We start from the raw sequence: 19,290 nt of genomic DNA on the forward strand, positions 1-19,290 counted from the left end.
TAAAAGATCGAAACGTTGGCACGATAAAGAAAATGTTTTTCTGAAACCTACATCACACCCGACCGCATCTCACGATATCTGAATAACTATTAATAATTTTGTCAAAATCAATAGCAATCCTCTACCCTGGGTCAAGAAAGGGGGTCTATCTCGACCAAAAACTTCACTTATCACATTGCTAGGAAATGTTCGAAAACTGCAAAGGTTATACAAAGCATGATTCCTATTTTTAATAAAACTTTGAAGTTAAGCATTAATAATAAAAATCTAATCTTTAATCTTTATATAAGGCCTATTCTTACATATGCTGCCCCAGTCAGGTCGAACACATGTGCTACCAATTACATATATATGTAGACGGTTAAAACATAGCGCTTAGGATTATCGGTAAAGCCGGGAACACACTTGCCCGATGCTACTCAACGCAAATCCAAAGTCCAATTTTCCATAAGATTGTATTACCCCCATGCATATATGTCCTGCTATGCAACGCTACCCTACTCTACGCTATGCGATCCCCACTGTCCAGATTTTCGTCGGGTAGCATCGAGTACAGTCGAAGACAAAAGAACCGGACATTCATATTTTTATTCCAACTACATGTATTATTGTCGTTATATTAATTACAACAAACTTATTTTAATATAAACCAAATTAACCGAGATCAAAAATTCATTAGTTTTTATTTTTTTTTAAATTAATTTTAATGGTTTGGTAGAAAATTGATCAAAACACTGGAATGCCATTTTGTAATATAATGAATTTAACTAACAATTTATTACATGGTTTTGCTCAAAATAGTGTATTACGTACAAAAAGGGGCGATGCGATTGTGATAGTGATTATTGTGATATACGCTGTGCGACTGTACGTGGCATGCGCTTGACGTCGCATAGATGTGCACACCCTACCAAAACGTGGCAAGGCGTCGGGTAGCATCGGGTAGCGTCGCATGGCGTTGCATCGGGTATGCTCCCGACTTAACTCACCCCGCTTACGATACAGACTAAGCACAGACTAACTGTTTCCGTCCATAGATCTTTATCTTCAAGAGAAAAGTCTTAATTCTCTGGATGACGTTCAAACTGGAGTTGAAGAATGTTTCCGTTCAAAACCCAAAGTGTGGTGTTATGAACAAATCCAATACCTGGCAACAAATATTGATCGGATTGAATATTAAAAAAAAAAAGTTTCAAAATAAAATTCTTCTTCATTTTGTAAGAAGAGTGATCATTTTTAATGACTCAACCTATTAGATTTTTCTGAATTTCTTAAGCCCATTAATACATACTACATGTACTGCGGTATAATTTTACTGATTAATAATTTATATAACCTCAAATCTGCTCACGTATGTGTGTACATATGTATATGTATACACACAAAGAGAGTTGAGCTATAACTTCTTGCAGTCAACCGGTATTTTATGTAATTTGGAATAAATTACAGACAGGCCTCCAGAAGTAGTTCGGGTGTTGGCAGGGGTATTTCGTTTTAATTTGAAACCCTGCCGTATTACAAATGAAGTCAGGATTGATTTCTCAGATGTTCAATACCTTTCTAATTGGGCTGCTCTCATCGTTCCTAATGGAGCTCTTAGGTTCAGTATCAGAATGGCCTTCTCAATCGAAGAACCCTCGAAATAGATAATTTCAGTTTATGACAATGTCTGTGTTTCTTATTGAAATTTTTTTTATAATTATAAAGAATTATTTGCCAATGTGTCATCCCAATAAGGATTTATCGCCATGACATCACATTTAATCAATCACCCTGAGCCGTTTATCGATGAAACACAAACTGGGGTGAAAATCCGTTGAGTCAATTTTATTCGAGTTTAAGCATATTTGAACTCTCGTTGTTTAAACTGTAGAGAGTATATTAGCGAATGAAGGGTACACAAGATAAACAGTGACATTGATTGCTCCGAACGGCCTCTTAACCTTCTTGATTATTACTATTATTATTTTATGACTAAATGGCGCTTTAACGACTGCCTTCAGAATTTCGTCCTTACTCGGAACTAACTGCATTCATCAACATTGACATGGCAAAACTGCTGAATGTAATAATTGTTCAATTCAAACAGACATCCCGTTCTCCTTTCAGTATGCTAATTATGTTTCTGTCGGTAGAAAACGATACGTTAGTGGCATGTTTCTGTCAAAAGAACCGTTGCATAAATGAAATAAGTGTTGTTATTGATATCTGTACAAATAAATATACATTGTGCAAATAGTATAGTTATACATAAATCTGAGCGATCTGTCAGACTAGTTAGGGAGAGAAACCAGCCAGCTCTGGAACTCTGTTTTATTTAATTTGGAGGGTTTGGATATGAGGTCGTCGGGGCCGTCGTCGTTCGATTCAGGCATCGGTGACGTGACAGCGACGTAACGACCCGCATTCCCGGCCACCGTGATCATACATGGCTGGTCATTGTTTCATCCGTGCCTAGCGGTGGAATTAAGAGACCAGAACGGCAATGTTTTCACATGATAAACGTTTAATTACTGCACTGATTTTGGATGAAGAAGATCAACTGCAAGCGAGAAAACGGAAGTGGAATGAAACAAAAGAGGGACAGAAGAGGAATTTGCTACAATTTTCATGGAATTAGTGAACGATGGACCAAAATTTTACTTGCTGCATAACTTCATTAAGAAATACGATGTACGCACGTGTAATTATATTTCTTCCAAAGTGAATTCGAGGTGTGAAAGTCGAGCACTACAAAATTTACATTTACAGAGAGGGAACTCAATGATAGATGCAATTTGTGTACGGGAAATATTCACTGATTTTTTCCATTCTGATGTGGGATCTCTCCCGTGATTATCAAATATCCAACAACCTTAAAAAAAGTTCTAATTGTCGTTCATAATTTATTATACCTTATTGCTATTCTTAATGTAAACACTACTTTAAGCTGGGAACACACTTCGCTAAGAACGCTATACGACGCTACCATACGCAAATCCAAAGTCCAATTTTTCATAAGGTTGTATTACTCCCATGCACATCTGCCCGATGCCACGCAACGCTAACCTACTCTACGCTCTACGATCCCCACTGTCCAGATTTTCGTCGTGTAGCATCGAGTACAGTCGAAGACAAAAGAACCGGACAAGTATATGTTTAATTCAAACTGTATTATTGCCGTTATATTAATTACAACATACTTATTTTAATATAAACCAAATTAACTGTGATTAAAAATTAATTAGTTTCTATTTAAAAAATTAATTTTAGTGGTTTGGTAGAAAATTAATCAAAACACCGGAATACGATTTTTTGATATAATGAATTTAACTAACAATTTATTTACTCGCTTCGGCGGTACATATACTAAAATTGGAACAATTTATTACACGGTTTTGCTCATAAAATTTAATTAACAATTTATTTCATAGTTTTGATCATAAAATTACACCATTTTGTAATGTAGGGTAGCATCAGAACAAGACACTCATATTTTTTGTAGTTTATTTCAAACTAAGTACATGTAATTTTGTCGTTATATTAATTACAACATGTTATTTTAATGTAAACCAAATTAAACGAGATATTAGATAACGATTTAATTATGATGGTTAGGAGTAAATTTATTTAAAACAATTAAGTTTAACGAACAATTTATTAGATGGTTGTGCTCATAAAATTTAACTAACAATTTATAACAAAGTTTTGCTCAAAATAGTGCATTAAGAACAAAAGATGCGTTGCGATTTTGATAATGATTATTGCGATAAACGCTGTGGACTGTACGCGACGTGTACTTGCGTCGGATAGATGTGCACACCCCACGAAAACATGGCAAGGCGTCGGGTAGCATCGGGTAGGTGTGTTCCCGGCTTAAGACAATATGCCACTGTTTTTCACGTGGAAACTGTGGCTGTTGAACTCTGTGCCAGGGAGATAAAAAGGCTGGGGATTGTCAATAGAAGAATAGCCATCTACTCGGACAGCCTGGCAGCACTGAAGGCATTTTCTGCTTCGATGTTAAAGTCCAGAGTCGTTTGGGTCTGCATTAGAGCCCTGTCAGACATTGAAGAAAATAACAAAATCACCCTTGTCTGGATGCCAGGTACACAGGGAAAGGAGTAACGAAGAGACTGATAAATTGCTCAAGAAAAGTTCAATGAGGACATCTATTGACTTTGAACCCTTTTGTGGCTTACGAAACTGTCAAAAAGGCGGGTCCATTAGACAATGGATTAGTTCAATGGGAAGCCTAGGACAGAGGCATGCCAAAAATTTTATAAGGACCATCGCAGAAACTAACGGCAGAACTACTAAATATAGGACGGGGTAGGGCTAGAATAATAGTTGGACTGCTAACTGGACACTGTAGACTCCGGAGGCGTATGTGTCACGATCTGTTCTCGATTCAACAAGACGGGCCCAACTCTGAATCCTTTTTGTGAGAAACAGAGCCCCAGAGATCTTGATCGAACCTGAATTCAGCCGATCAGGTGCCTTTTTATACTAAAAGTTAATCAAAGTTTGAAAACACAAGAAAATAATAATTAAAATCAATAAAATTCCTTTTAAATTTTAAACAAACAATTAAAACTTTTTAAATTTAAATAAACAGTAATTTCCTGCAAAGCGTTTGCCAGACCATTTAGAACAAGGGTGGGTATGTACTCACTATTTACAGTTAATCCGCAGTGGACCGAAGCACTCTATTTTAGGGAATACAACACTTTTGAGGATCGCACACTTCTCTTGTCTATCATCTACCTGGAATGGCTTGTTCCTCTCTCTGATCGACTGTCTCTTCCCTATTCTCTTTTATTTTTTACTCTAGGCTTAATCACGAAATCTAAATCATAACATTGTCACTTTGAAATAAATGCAAATGTGACATATGTATAGCCTCGGATAGGCAAGTCCAAGGCTGGGCGAATATTGCCAAGAAGAAGAAAAAACAGCGGAACACGTCCTCTATAGGCTGAGATTCTTAGTCCTGGGGGAGGAAAAGCCATGGCCTGATGGATACACACCAGAGCTCTTAGAAAAGCTTTGGGGTAATAAGCCCCAAGCTTAACGAGGAGCCCTACATAAAAAATGGAGATACACAATAGACCAATACTGGTCGCGGTGCATAGGGCGTAAAGAGGCCGGCTCCTATACAATCTTTGTATCTAAGGGCGAGGGGTGAATTGCTGCAGCTGAATTGCCAACCGTGGAGACAGGACCGCACCATCATTTGCTCCTTATGGAACAACGACGTCCCAGAGGTCACTTTTCACTTCATGGCAGTATGCCCTATTTCAAGATAGTTCCACCGGAAATACTTTGGGAAAATGAAACTGGATAAAGAAGAAATCATCGCAATTACCGGAACGATAACTGGAGGAATTTTGTAGCGTACCTTACTCACGCACTTCGTTACCGAAAATATTTGATCGACCACTTCAATTTTTAAAATCAAATAAGTTTACCTTAAATAACCAAAATAGGTGTACAAGACAATTAGACAGACGGCTAAGGTCATTGTCAATAATAACTTTTACGAAATGTAAAGTTAATGTACTTAAGTTAATGTACTCTTGTGTAAATAAAGCATTTATTCATTCGTTCATTCAAAATTAACATAACGCTTCTGTCGAACGTTGTCAAACTAATTCTTGAATGGTATGCAGCAGTTTAACTACGATGATGATGATGATGATGTTGAATATGGTTATTAGGAGATATGGGATTTTGTTTCCCAAGCCAGCTTTCGGCCTCATTGTACTTTAACGACGGTGCAAATTCCGAAAAAATATGCATGGAAAAAAGCCTGAGCAGACAATGACAGAAATTAAAAGAAACATTTCCTCTGAGGGTGCGCAGGTCTATAGTCTCAGAGGAAACTTTAACAAAGCTTTGGAATCTGGTAAAAACCCTCGAGGCTTAACGAAGAAAGATGAAGCTAAGGTTGAACTATATTGTAAGTAACCTAAATTAAACCCATATTTTCTGGATGATGTTGAATATGAATTCTAGGAAGTCGAGGTTTTTTTGATTACCGAAGCACAGAAATCTTTGGCTCACTGTACTTTCTTAATTCCTTAGTTCAGTGCCACGTACCCGATCCTTCTCCAAAGGAGTACGCCAATCAAACTCATTAGGGAAACACGTTAGAGAAGTACATTCGGGCCTCAAAAGGAAACACATGCCATCAATGCTTGTGCCCTACAAAATCTTAAAAGAGGTTACACGGGCCAAGATATCCCCATAAGATCGGACAGCAATGCATTCAAAATCTCCAAAACCTGGGAAAACACCACAACCTGATGATATCTTCGGTGCCAGGACACAAAGGAATTTTGGAAAACGAAAAAGCAGACACACTAGCCAAAGGAGGATCTGCAAGACCATATATCAGCCCTGAACTTATACTTGGGATAATAATAACAAACATCCTCCATCGCAGAATGGATCCGTATAAAACAGCAGGAGAAGTGGATAAAACATTATCGGGGCTAGACACAGGGAACTTATGCTAAAACTACAAGGGTCAACAAGACTCGCAGCTCACTGCTGCAGTTGGAGAGGGACAGACTCAGAGGAGTGGTAGGATGGTCACGCTTCATTCTGCGAAAACATCTACCCAACATGGGCACGTATAATGATGATCCCAATTGCAGATTACGTGATAAGGAGGAAGAAACAGCCACCCATATCTTCTTATGTGAAGTAATGACTCAATGGAAACAAAGCTCACAGAAAAAACTTAGGGAATGAAATTGTAGCAGCAACAGTCAAGTATCGAGTCAATTGCACTAAACTAGAGGACTAGGAAGGTACAATTAGCCAGAAAGTTGCAGAGCCTGGGCCACAAACTCCGCCTCCCAGTATCCTCATCACCATCACCTCTGATATTTTTACCATTAACGTAAGACAATTTTCCACAAGCTTCACAAATTAAAAACAAAATTTGTCCCTCAAAAAAATTCAAAATGGTGGTAGTTAAAGTTCAGACTTTCAGTCATACTTTACCTCATACCCATTATTTGCCACTATTTCGTAATGGCCAACATTACATGTTTATTTTTGTTTCTGTTTTAGATGTACTGAAGTGAAAATGCTCTCAACAATTGTAAAATCGATTCAAAAGGTACCCATTAAAAGCCTAGCTCATATTTTGCATTAACTGAAAACAATCCTTGTATGCACAATATTTTCTGTATATATTTTGATACTTTCATTCTAAAATCTTGTAGATATTTAAAATGACTTAATACGTACAAAGTTTAATAAAATAAAAAAGTTTTAAAGGTATCGTTCATGGTAATGTTTAACTAATACATTTTGGTTCCAAGGAGTTTTCAGTGTTATTGGTGCTAATTTTGACTTCCAAGTCAAACCATGCTGTGAAAGTTAGCGATTTCCTCAATTTTGAATACCTCCCGAGCACTATTTTTCTCGAAGAGGCTGCGGTGGACGCTGCTTCCGACGACGTCCCGCTTCTGAACCTCACGACAGATGGAGACGTGAAAGACGCTTTTATGACTATGCAGTATCACAGGTGTGCATCGCTCTGCAATATTTTACCGCTCGATTAAACGGCACAGCATTAATTGTAACAATGACAGGTCGATGATGAACGAGTACCTATGCAGGAGTTACGTCGCCGACGAGATATTGACAGGAATTTCTGAGAAAAACATCGGGAGGCTCGGAGTTCCAGCAAAGAAGCATATGAACCACAAGAACCACAGGACTCAAGATACTCTGCTTAACGACCAAGGATCTTCTTCGTATAAAAATTGGCTTTCGAGGTTAAATGTTTTTGTTAATTAAAAAAAACTATTTTATTTTTTAGCACAATTAATTCATCAGTGATTTCTTATTTACATGTAAAACCAGTGATTTAAAATTAACGTTTTAATTTATGAAAAATGAAGAAATTGAATTCTTAAAAAAAAGAAATGTTTTAAAGTTTAAGAAAGGTTATCGGTGGCAGCAACGGTTAAGGCTCTGACACTGCGACTCATCACGGCAAGGTTAAGGTACCGGGTTCGAATCCTGGGGCCCCCTATTTACAAATGGGCTTTTTGTAACATCGGCACCCCAAGGGTTGATATGACCTCGTAGTGTAAAGATTAATAGTTGATGTAATCGTTTCTAATTCTTTAGATTGTAACTAAAGAAAATCAGTTCAATTTCATCCATTTTAGAACCAACGTGTTGAGAGAGTTAGTTGATTTTTTAAAATTATTTTCTTTGATGAAACAATAAATTTGAGTAAAAGTTTAATTATTAATTTTTTCTTAGAAAGTATGGTTTTAAGACGAAAGTTTTCGCTCGGGCAGATGCTTTGGCCAATGAGCGATGTTGCTTCTGTTTGATAGCCCAGGTCTTCGGTGTGCCGCGCTCTACCATCTACGATGGCCTACAGTGGTTATGGCCACCGTAAGTTTCGATTGAAGAGAAGGTAGAGGTCAACAGAGATGTACGAAGGAGAGAGACGATAGTTTTATTGCCCTATGGGTCAGTCATTTCACGTCTTCCTTGATAGGTAGTCAACTAATCTCTAAACGTCCCGTATCAGGTTCTCTTGTCTTCGAGTAGAAAGATGACTATTCGCCAATCAGCATCTCATTTGTACACATGAACAAACAATGAAGGTTTGGACTCTTCACAGGTGAGTACTCGTTTGGTTGCTGGCAAACAGATGATGTGGAGAAAACTTTGCTTCGTGTACCATGCATGAGTCACGCCTTTTGACAATCAGGTGTGGTGTGGTTTGGTGATAAGGATACTAGGAAACAGGGTTTGTACCTCCGAGGCACTGCAGCCTTCTGGCTTATTGTACCTTCCTAGTTCCTTAGTTCAGTGCAACAGAGTCTATCCTTCTCCTTAGAAGTATCAGGTCATTTGAATGAATTGAGCCGCTGCTACAATTTCATTCCCTAAGCGTTTTCATATGTCAGGTTGAATCTCCATTGAGCTGTTACGACAGCTAACATAACAACAAGTCTTACTTCAACTTCCTCCCTCGGCCATCTACTTCGACACTTCGTATACCTTCGAATTTCACAAGCTTTAATCCTCAAAACTTATATAACTACGTCGCCATATTCTTGAACAACTGTAGCTTTAGTATGTAATATGCTTATGCTTATGCTATGCCATTGAGCTGTTGCTTCGCATTCGAAGATGACATGGGTGGCTGTTTCATCCTCATTGCATAATCTGCAGATGGGATCATAATTATATATCCCTATGTTACGTAAATATTTTCTCAGACGCCAGTGACAGTTAATAGTCCCATCACCCTGATTCTAGCCTTCTCCAATTGCATCAGTGAGTTTGCCATCTCGGTGAGGGTTGTTTCATCATAAGTTTACTATGTCTAGACCGCTAGAATTTATCCACTTCTCCTTTTGTTTTTTTGGATCTATTCTGCGATGGAGGATTCTATATGTTTTTGTTATTCCAAGTTTAGGTTCGGGGCCTGTTATGGTCTTGCGGATCCTCCTCTGGCAAGTCAGTTTTCTCGTTACCCAAACTTCCTCTGTTCCCTGGCACCCAAGGTTGTTGTGTTTCCTCAGGTTTTGGAGATTTTGGATGAATTCACTGACTAATGTTGATGTAATTCTTTTACATGCTAATGCTTTAATGGCTGCTTGGCTATCAGATCTGATAAGGATTTTTTTTTTCAGTGTAACATCTTTTAAGATTTTCCAGGGCACAAGCACTGATGGCACGTATTTCTGCTTGAAAGACCGAAGTGATTTTCCCTAATGAGTTTGATTGCTCATGTATTGGCTTGTATGTATTGGCTTGTACAGAATCAACGCCCTTGCTCATACCGAGCTGATTTTCATATGAAATGGATCTTTGACTGCACTAAGTAGATTGAGGAAGTTCTTTTCAAAGCTGTGGTCCCATTCGCTCCATTTATTGGGAACAACTTCGTGTTAAGGCATATGCTGAACTCGAGTTGTCGCGACTTCCTGCTAATGTATGATAATTCTCGGCCGCTTGTAGCCAATTGGCAAACACGTTCTCCTGAAATGACTACTACAGATCACTAAAGACATTTATGGAACATGATAAAGAGACTCTTTCAAATTAAATAATCGGTTCGATTTTTTTGTTCTTGAGTGAAGGTGCAAGCTAAAAGATTTCCTCTCCGCCGACTGAACGTTAGCTGCCGCTTAGTTTTCTCTCGCTTGTTTTTTTAAACTTCAATCAAAATTCAGGTCCACGTTGTTGGGTGACATTTACCGCCATTACGATCAGATGGGCGATTCGGACGAAACCGGCCAAGGTTCTGAAGAGATGGAAACCGGGGAGGTGACGGGCTACGCGGTGCAGAACTTCGGCAACACGAAGACCATACCTTCGTCTCCTTACGGGCCGCCGATATTCGGGCCAGGTTGGTTTGCATTGGTCAACGAACCAATTATAAATCAAAATAGTTTAATTTCTGTCTTTTTTTAGATTTCGGTGGCGGTGATGGTCACGGAGGAGGGGAAATCCACTTTTCAGGAGGATCTGGACATGGTACGCCTGAATACGGAGGAGGACAATCCCATGGACACGGAGCCGTAGGGGGTGAGCGCGGTACACCTTTCTTTACATTATTAGCATTTTTACACTTTAATCCTGCACCTAGTCTTTAAATTTTTAAGAAGGATATTTAAATAAATGATATTTTGATTTCAAGACCATAAATAACCAATATCAAATCATATATCCAACTGTTTTAGTATGATCTAAATAAAAATCTAATAATGAAACTTCATAAATTTACCTATTCCTTAGTCGGACATGTAAAAAGATTCTACTGTAGATCCTGCAATTTGCTTAATTTGCCGACATGCTGACACATGGACTCAGATGAGTGTTTTGTAGACAATAAAGTGTCAGAGGTTTGATCGAAACATGTTTTATGTCTTTAATTAACGATGGCGTGTTGCGGAACTAACGTCTTTCCTGCCATGTCACGTTTACTCCAGGGGAGCGTACGGATTCGCTACGCTTATCATTACATCCTGAATCCGGCCATTCCCTCCAGCACGTTTCGCCTGTTTCATCATTAATATGAAAAATTTCTACTCGATTCTTTTGCTTTAATTGTCGTTAATAGAGCCAAATCTCATGAACATAATAAACCCCTGTTTGCAAATTATAATATGATTGTTTTTTTCTCTCTTTACAATAAATGCAAATTTCTAAAATCTATAATAAAATTGCTCATCCTAGAAAAAATGTATATAATTATTATTTAAGAGACAATGGGAAAATCAGATATCGATTTTGCCGATGGTTTAAGGTTAAAGAGAGCAGTCAAATTTATTTGACCACCCATTTTTTCTTCTGCAAATGGATTTATTTATCTATAATATAAAAGAATTCGTCCTTATTACGTTAATTCTTAAACCGAACGATCCACCTAAAACTAATATAAAAGGCTGCGTATAAAACTAGTTATCTTGTTCGATTTCGACTGTGACGCCCCCACCATCACTCAAGCCAATAAATACATTCATTCAGAGTACAACCTTTAAAGTTAGGAAGCAATAATATTTAATATTGACATAAAACTTTCTGTTCCATTAAAAAAAAGTAGGATAAATGCTATTGGAATAGTTAGAGTATATTAGAATCATTTGTTGACATATTATAAATTAAATACTGACACATCAAGTTTCATTTAAATTAATACAATTAGACTTAAAAAATAATTACACTGAAGAACTAAAAAAATTTCCCTTAAAATATATCTTCTTAAAGGCCCTTTTAAAACTGGTCTAACCATTTCCCATGTGGGAAACACATTTATTATACCACCTACTATTATTATGACCTAATCTAAAATCATTCTTGGATTGAATTGAGTATTATAAGAATGAATTGTCAAATTAGTAGGTAAAAGGATTATTTTAAAATGAAAATGGACATTCTGCAAATGTTTTGTATTTTATTTAAATTTATATAGGCTAAAATCAGTACATGTTTGTTCACACATATAAAAATGTGCCAAGTTGAGCCTATTCGCTTCTTCTAGTCCGCCAGACAATTCTAGCTTTTGCTATTTACAATAAATTACTGGCAGACTCAAGAATCACCCACCCTGGGTGTTGGCAGTCCGGGGGAAGACCTCAGTCTTATTCGTCCAGACACTGAGGTTAAGCTCTGGGGGGGGGTGCTGTGAACAGCTAGGTCAATTTAGCACCCAATGCATGCAGTTCCGAGCTGTTCATACTCATGTTCATTCTTAAATACATTCAATCCTATTTCCATATTGTTATTCCTACATTATACAACTAACTTATTTGAGGGTCGATGGGTACTCGATATTCTCCGTCACCCTTTACACATATTATACAAACTAACCTAATTGATGGTCGATGGGGTACTCGATATTCCTCCATCACTCTTTACACATATTATACAACTAACCTAATTGGGAATTGATGGGGTACTCGATATTCCTCCATCACTCTTTACACATATACAACTAACATAATTGAGGGTCGATGGGGTACTCGATATTTCTCCACCATCCTCTACACATTTTACACAACTAACCTTATTGAGGGTCGATGTGGTACTCGATATTCCTCCATCACTCTTTACACATATACAACTAACATAATTGAGGGTCGATGGGGTTCTTGATATTCCTCCATCACTCTTTACACATATTATACAACTAACCTAATTGAGGATTGATGGGGTACTCGATATTCTGCCATTAACCCATTCACACTAATACATACCCTCACTCTCAGCACAAATTTATCAGAACAGGGAATCCAAATCTGCTGTACTCAAGCATAATTCTCAAATTGTACACACACATATGCGGGCTTTAGCCGAAAAGTAAGAGTCCGTGTGGCAACCTCAAATTCTCTAAATGTAAAGGCAGGTTAGTGTCATTATTTTATTATTTTCAAAAAGCTGACACAAGAGTGCCTTATTCCTACACTGCTCGTAATGTGAACAATTTTTATGTGAATTGTTAAAAGCAGTAGTTCTATTACACCCAAAAACCAGACCATATAAGAGCAGTGATGTATAATGTTTACAGTTTATGTGTCGGCTCGTAGAATTCACCAGTATCCACATTTAAAAAACAACATATTCAATTTTGGTATGATTTCCTTTATATGCGCTTACCAGGCCAAGGAGAATCAATATTCAATCCCAAAAGTTTTACTGAGCTCGCCCAGGAGACCATTTTCAATAATTAGGGAGAGGGGATTGAATTTATCATAGTTGAAGTGCATACAAACCGTTTGTTGGTTGTTGATTTGCAATTCATTTTTATGCATTTTACTTGATGTAACGACTGAAATTTAAACTAAGTTCAGTTGCACTACCCACTGTAATAATAGTGGCATGTGATTACATATGAAGATCCAACCTTAACACTACTGATTAAGTCATTGATTAAAACATTAAATAAAACTGGACTCAGAATTCCGCCCTGTGGGACCCCTGTAGTAACAGGGGCTGTGGAAGGATGCCCACTTATAAATAATTTTTGATAGAGTTCAGAAAGGTATTATCTAAACCAATACAATCAAACACCATGTACACCAAAATATTCAAGTTTCATAATTAATGGTTGACAAGATCAAAGACCTTAGATCAAGAAAGGTACTTACTTACGTACTTACCATTTGATGACAATTATGCATATTTCAGGAGATGAACATTATTATTACACAGAAGAACACTCTGGTAAAGGGCTCGCCCTTAAGGATTTGTTCGATTTAGCTTTAACTGCCTTGGCTTTCTTGGCGTTTGGACTGTTTGTAATGAATTTAATCATGAACTGTATGATCGTGAGTAGTCATAGTCCAATTTGCATTCTACCCTGTATTTAATAAAATTTCTTCCACAAGGGTAATCAAGGTACAACGGTAGTAATGCAAACGTCAGCAGGGACAGGGGAAGCGTCGACAGCAACTGGCACCAGGGTTCGAAGTAGCCGGTCGATTTTGGATGACGGATATTTAAACGAGATGGCATACAGAGTACTCAATTCAATTGACAACCTGACACAATTAAACGAAGCTCGGACGACAGACTCAAGAGCCTGCTTGCAGTATTCCCTCTGCCAGAATAACAAATACTCACGAACCCTTAACGGAAAGCACAAGATGTGGTTGCCCATTTGGAGGTAAAACTCTAATAATTGAAACTTTATTTTATTATAAATGATATGAAGTTATAATTAAGGAATTAAAGATATGAACTATGGATAACATAAAATGAACTAATAGTTACATTAGTTTGTCATAAATTATTTCTAGAAAACTTAACAAATTTAAGTTAAAAAAAAAAATTTCTAATTAACATTTAAAAATTGTGCTTACCTTTTTTTTCAGTTTTGGATTGAGTTGGCTTTCTGGAAAACTTGGAGAAGACAAACTTAGCAATCTTCAAGCCTCGATCCTTGGCCTGGGAAATGCCAACTGTGCTAAAATGTACGCATCATGTCCTCGCAGAAAAACACCATAGGCACAAATATTTGCTATTATTATAGTTATTTGTACTACAAAAGTGTCTTCCATGTAAATCAGACCAACAATTTTTTGTTAGAAATAAATAGAACAATACTCAATGCAAATTATGTAAACTTCGCAAAAATGATTAAAGATTGACTGTTTATGAAGTCTGTGCAGTTTTGTGTGATTAGAATAAATGAGTATTTGAACATGGATGAAACATTTGACAGAATGGTCTGCTCTTGAGCTGCAGAATGTTATTCAATGCAGATAGATTTATAGTTTCATCTATCATCTAAAAAGGACGATATATACATGGAATTTAAAATAAAAAGTGAATGAACCATTTTTCTATGGAACAAATGTTTTCAAATTCAGTTACTGTTTGACAATAAAAAAGGATAAAATGTAATTTTTCAACAAAATTAAATCAATTTTAAAGAAATATAAATTATAATTTATTTACAACTGTACAGCATTTTTATTTAAAAAATTCCTTTGGAGGATTTTAGTGGAGCTGACACGCCCTTACAGCCATGAGCTGCAAGAGGATGAACACTGGTGACAGGACTTCGGAAAACTCCAATGAAGTCTCTCCAGATAATTTTTTACACAGAAGCAGTTCGAATGTGAACAGGGCGAATATAAAGCAGAACGACCACAAACCCCTTAGAACAGCAACCTAAAATAATTGAAATGAAGGTATACCATTATCACATTACAATAAATATAATTTTCTGTCAGTTTATACTAGCTGTGAGCATCATTGAAGATGCTGAGAAACTAAAATGAGACTAACAGACCCAAACAACAAGGATACACAAAAATATTTGGAAATAACCAAACGACTGGTACGTTACCCTGCAGGCCACATGAAGAAATTTTACAATATGATGAATTGTAAATTAAATTATGAAACAATCCAGTTTTTTTAAATCATAATTATCTATAGTTATTATTATGATATTATATGCCCTGGAGGGTGTGACATCTGGAGAATAAAAGTAAGTTATTAGCGAGAATGGAGGAGAGGGTTCAACCCCACCCCAAGGAATAATAAGTACTCTGGTGGGAGTGGAATATGACCACACTTCCATGTTTGTGGTAATATAAATATATATGTGGAGTATTGCATGTTTGGTGTCCATTTTGTAGTTGACAGCCTGAGGAGAAATGAGAGGCTAGTCTTTTAAAATATCTACATAGTGTACAAATAAAAGCTTAAAATTTTAAACCAAAATACGGCTTATAACTCAGAAAAAGAAGGAAAACACGTAGAGGGCGCTGATTTATTTTCAATAGGTGTTTAATGTAAATGGCCAGGTAAATGTATGTATTACACTTTATTGTGTTTTGTTATTTTCTCAAGCCATTTAGATGTTCTTCGAGACAATCCTCTGGCCAATTTGACTGCTTGTACATTACCCAGAATTCCATGGAACCCAACATAATTTCAGGTTATAATTTTCCCCAAACCATTTAGTCATTTAGATGCTCTTGAAGACAATCCTTTGGCCTATTTGACTGCTTGTACATTACCCAGAATTCCATGGAACCCAACATAATGTCAGGTTATAATTTTCCCCAAACCATTTAGTCATTTAGATGTTCTTGAAGACAATCCTTTGGCCAATTTGACCGCTTGTACGTTACCCAGAATTCCATGGAACCCAACATAATTTCAGGTTATAATTTTCCCCAAACCATTTAGTCATTTAGATGCTCTTGAAGACAATGCTCTGACCAATTTGACTTCTCGTACATTACTCAGAATTCCATGGAACACAACACAAATATAAATAATATAGGATTTAGAAGCACACTGAAGTACACTTCCATAGAACCTTCAAATAGTAAGAGGCTTATTAAAGGCCTATTTATATGTTGTAGGGCATCAATTTTTTTTTAAACGGTCCCTTTGTGATGCATACACTTCACACTCTAGCAACATATGTCCAAACCTTTCCATTATGTCGCAGGTTGCACTGTTTGTAGATGGGCTTTGTCCAATTCTATTCTACAGTCAACCTATTGTTTGACAGTTACCTATCATCTTGTTCTCCCTGTTCTCACTGATATTTGTTAAACATTTCAGCATTTTGCCATCTTCAGTGTTCAGGTGATCGCCAAATGGTGATATGACAAAGCGCATTTGAATTAATTAAAGTCAGTGAGGATAGCAGACCAAGATGATCGGCAACTATCAAACAATAGATGTTATTTCTGTTTTGTCAAGACCCATCACTGAAGATAATGAAATGTCGAAACGCGCCAGACAGACAAAACAAGCGAGAATAGGTAGACCTGTTTGGAAATGACCAATACTGCAGGTTCATTTGCTCGCAATGCAACGCAACAAACCGTCTCTTGCTTACTGATACTCTTACTTATAAAAATCAAATATACTTTTTTTTTTATTACCTTGTACAATGCCTCCAAGTACATCCGGATAAGCACGATTATTGAGAAGTAAGCGTTGAGAGCATCTGCGATAAAAAGGGGTGAAAAGACGACCCACCACGATTCGAGAATGGAACTTGGAAGCGCAAGGAGAATCGAGAAGAGGCACAAGCTGACCAGATTGAGCCAGAGTTCGAAAAGGCTCAGCCCCAGCCACGTCAATAATTCCTCAAGGGAAAAGAACATTTTTTCAATTTTCTCCCTGATTTATTCCTGTTGAGGCGACAAATTAATATCAACGTTAAAAACAATACATAATGTAAATATATACCTTACCTCATCAGTTCCATAACACAATTCATCTTTCATAAAAATAAAACAGTTGATAAACACATGTACACATAATTAAATTGTTAAAGACGAAGTTTTATGAATGAAATTCGAACCCAAAAAAAGGGAGGTTATATTGCGGTAATCATAACAAATTATAACATCAAAGGTAGGTTACAAACCTAGCATCACAGTTCGTTATGAAGAAAAACTATGACGTCACTAAAATCAATTGGTGAATTCATATTTGCAATCGGTTGTCCAGAAAATAATGCAGGTTTTCATGTTTCCTTTCAGTTACCTCTCAATGTTATAATGTTTACGTTTGATAGATTAGTCTTTTCTAAGAATGTCAACACTTTTTAATCCTCTTTCAAACAAAAACGTTTGTTTACCTCAGTAGCATTTCGTTAGTTAGTAATTCAATTTTTACTAACAGGTCAACGCTTCATGTTCGCGTAATTTCATTTTCGGATTTTAAACGGTGCTCAAACGGCTAGAAACATTAATGAAGTCTGGGACGATGGCAGTGCGAGTGAAAGCAGTTCGGATATGGTTTTAAAAATTTCGAGAGGGAGACTTTAGCCTTGAAGACAAAGAAGGTCGCGGAAGGATTTCTTACCTAGACGATGATGTTTTGCGAATTGTAGTCGAAGAAAATCCTCGAAGTTCGAGAACTTGCAGAGAATCTTTCAGTTAGCAAGTTGACGGTCGCTGACCTCCTTAAAGAAATTGGAAAGGTAAAAAACACAAAACTTGTGTTCGTCATGCATTAAATCTCCGCCAAAAATTTCATCGTTGTGAAGTGTATGCAACACATGTTTGCCTAAACAGAAACGATCTTTTTTTGTATAGAATTTTTACTTGTGATGAAAAGTGCATTCTCCACGAAAATACCAGACGTTCTGGATAATGGCTGGACAAATGAGGAGCAGCACCACGTTTTCCAAAGCCCCAAACTCATGAAAATAAGGTGATGGTGGTTTTCAGAAACCTGAGCAACGGTTTACAACATAACAAATTTATTGATCAAAATTCGTAAGAAATGAGTTTACAGAATTTGTTAATAATAAAGTCACAAATTGTTATTCAGAGGATATAGAGAACTGGGAGAAGTGTTTAAGAGTGATGGGGAGTATTTTAATTAATAAAAAATGTTTAAAATCATTTATTTAATTGTTTTTATTTTATAACCATAAACCTGCATTATACAAAGTAATACTTCCTTAAAAAATATATTTTTTGTTATTAACCATTAAATGAGTTAAAATGATACTTAATCAATTATGTATCCATTTAATATTTTATGTGCACGCACTATAGTTTAATGCAATTCAATGTAATTACAACGAACGTATGGCTGCAAAGCTATAAAAAAAGCTATTTTTTGACGATTAGAAGTTAGTAAAAACGATTATTTAAAAATAATTAAATACACTCAAAGACGAAACACAGGACACTTGTATTTAGTTGTTTTTCAAACTTATGAATTTTTCTTGTTATATTAATTGCTGTCTAGCCTTGTCATGTATTAACATGAAGTTGTTCCCAATAACTACAGCTTATGCTATCACCCCATACCATAACTGACTGTCTTTGAAAAGGCTGTCAGGTATGGCACATGAAGCACAGCGTTCACCATGTCCTCTCCACACACAGTCTCGGCCATCTCATTACCGCAAACCAAACCGGGACTCATCTAAGAAGAGAACAATTGTTCAATTGTCCAAGGAGAGGCTGATTTGCGAATATTCGCCTTTCTACTCAATGCATCACCAGTAGTAAAAAACCAGATACGGGACGTCTAAAAACTAGGCTATTCTCACGAAGTCTGATCCCTACTTTAGAGCACATGCTAACATTACGGACCGTTTGGCGTTGACTACCTATTCAAGAAGCTACCTATGACGAACACTAGGGCGGTAAGAACAATAAAACGATCGGCTCCAGCCGTCATTCATCGCGGGCGCCCACTACCTTCTGTCCATCGAAGCTCAGTAGAGCGCGTTACACCCATGACTTGGGGTACGTAACGGACAAACTCTCCGGTGCGTCTAGGGATCATTATCATTCCCCTGATTTTTACCCTGTC

General features: G+C 36.9%; 2 protein-coding genes across 2 annotated transcripts; one reads left to right on the plus strand and one right to left on the minus strand.

Annotated features, from left to right (window-relative positions):
* The first annotated feature begins 6,622 nt into the window (after positions 1–6,622).
* Positions 6,623–14,587, plus strand: LOC112128056. Its single transcript, XM_024229829.1, has 9 exons — positions 6,623–6,690; positions 7,063–7,111; positions 7,317–7,522; positions 7,590–7,775; positions 10,206–10,381; positions 10,447–10,560; positions 13,663–13,802; positions 13,863–14,140; positions 14,349–14,587. The coding sequence occupies exons 1-9, from the start codon at positions 6,623–6,625 to the stop codon at positions 14,479–14,481; spliced, it is 1,350 nt and encodes a 449-aa protein (XP_024085597.1). The 3' UTR covers positions 14,482–14,587.
* A 331-nt stretch (positions 14,588–14,918) lies between these two features.
* Positions 14,919–17,347, minus strand: LOC106663587 (transmembrane protein 203). Its single transcript, XM_014388503.2, has 3 exons — positions 17,205–17,347; positions 16,890–17,141; positions 14,919–15,150 (listed from the first exon to the last, which is right to left on the minus strand). The coding sequence occupies exons 2-3, from the start codon at positions 17,112–17,114 to the stop codon at positions 14,977–14,979; spliced, it is 399 nt and encodes a 132-aa protein (XP_014243989.1). The 5' UTR covers positions 17,115–17,141; positions 17,205–17,347; the 3' UTR covers positions 14,919–14,976.
* Positions 17,348–19,290: the final 1,943 nt, after the last annotated feature.

The sequence above is a fragment of the Cimex lectularius genome, unplaced genomic scaffold (assembly GCF_000648675.2).
Source record: "Cimex lectularius strain Harlan isolate CLEC.00 unplaced genomic scaffold, Clec_2.1 scaffold427, whole genome shotgun sequence".
NCBI classification, from domain to species: Eukaryota; Metazoa; Arthropoda; class Insecta; order Hemiptera; family Cimicidae; genus Cimex; species Cimex lectularius.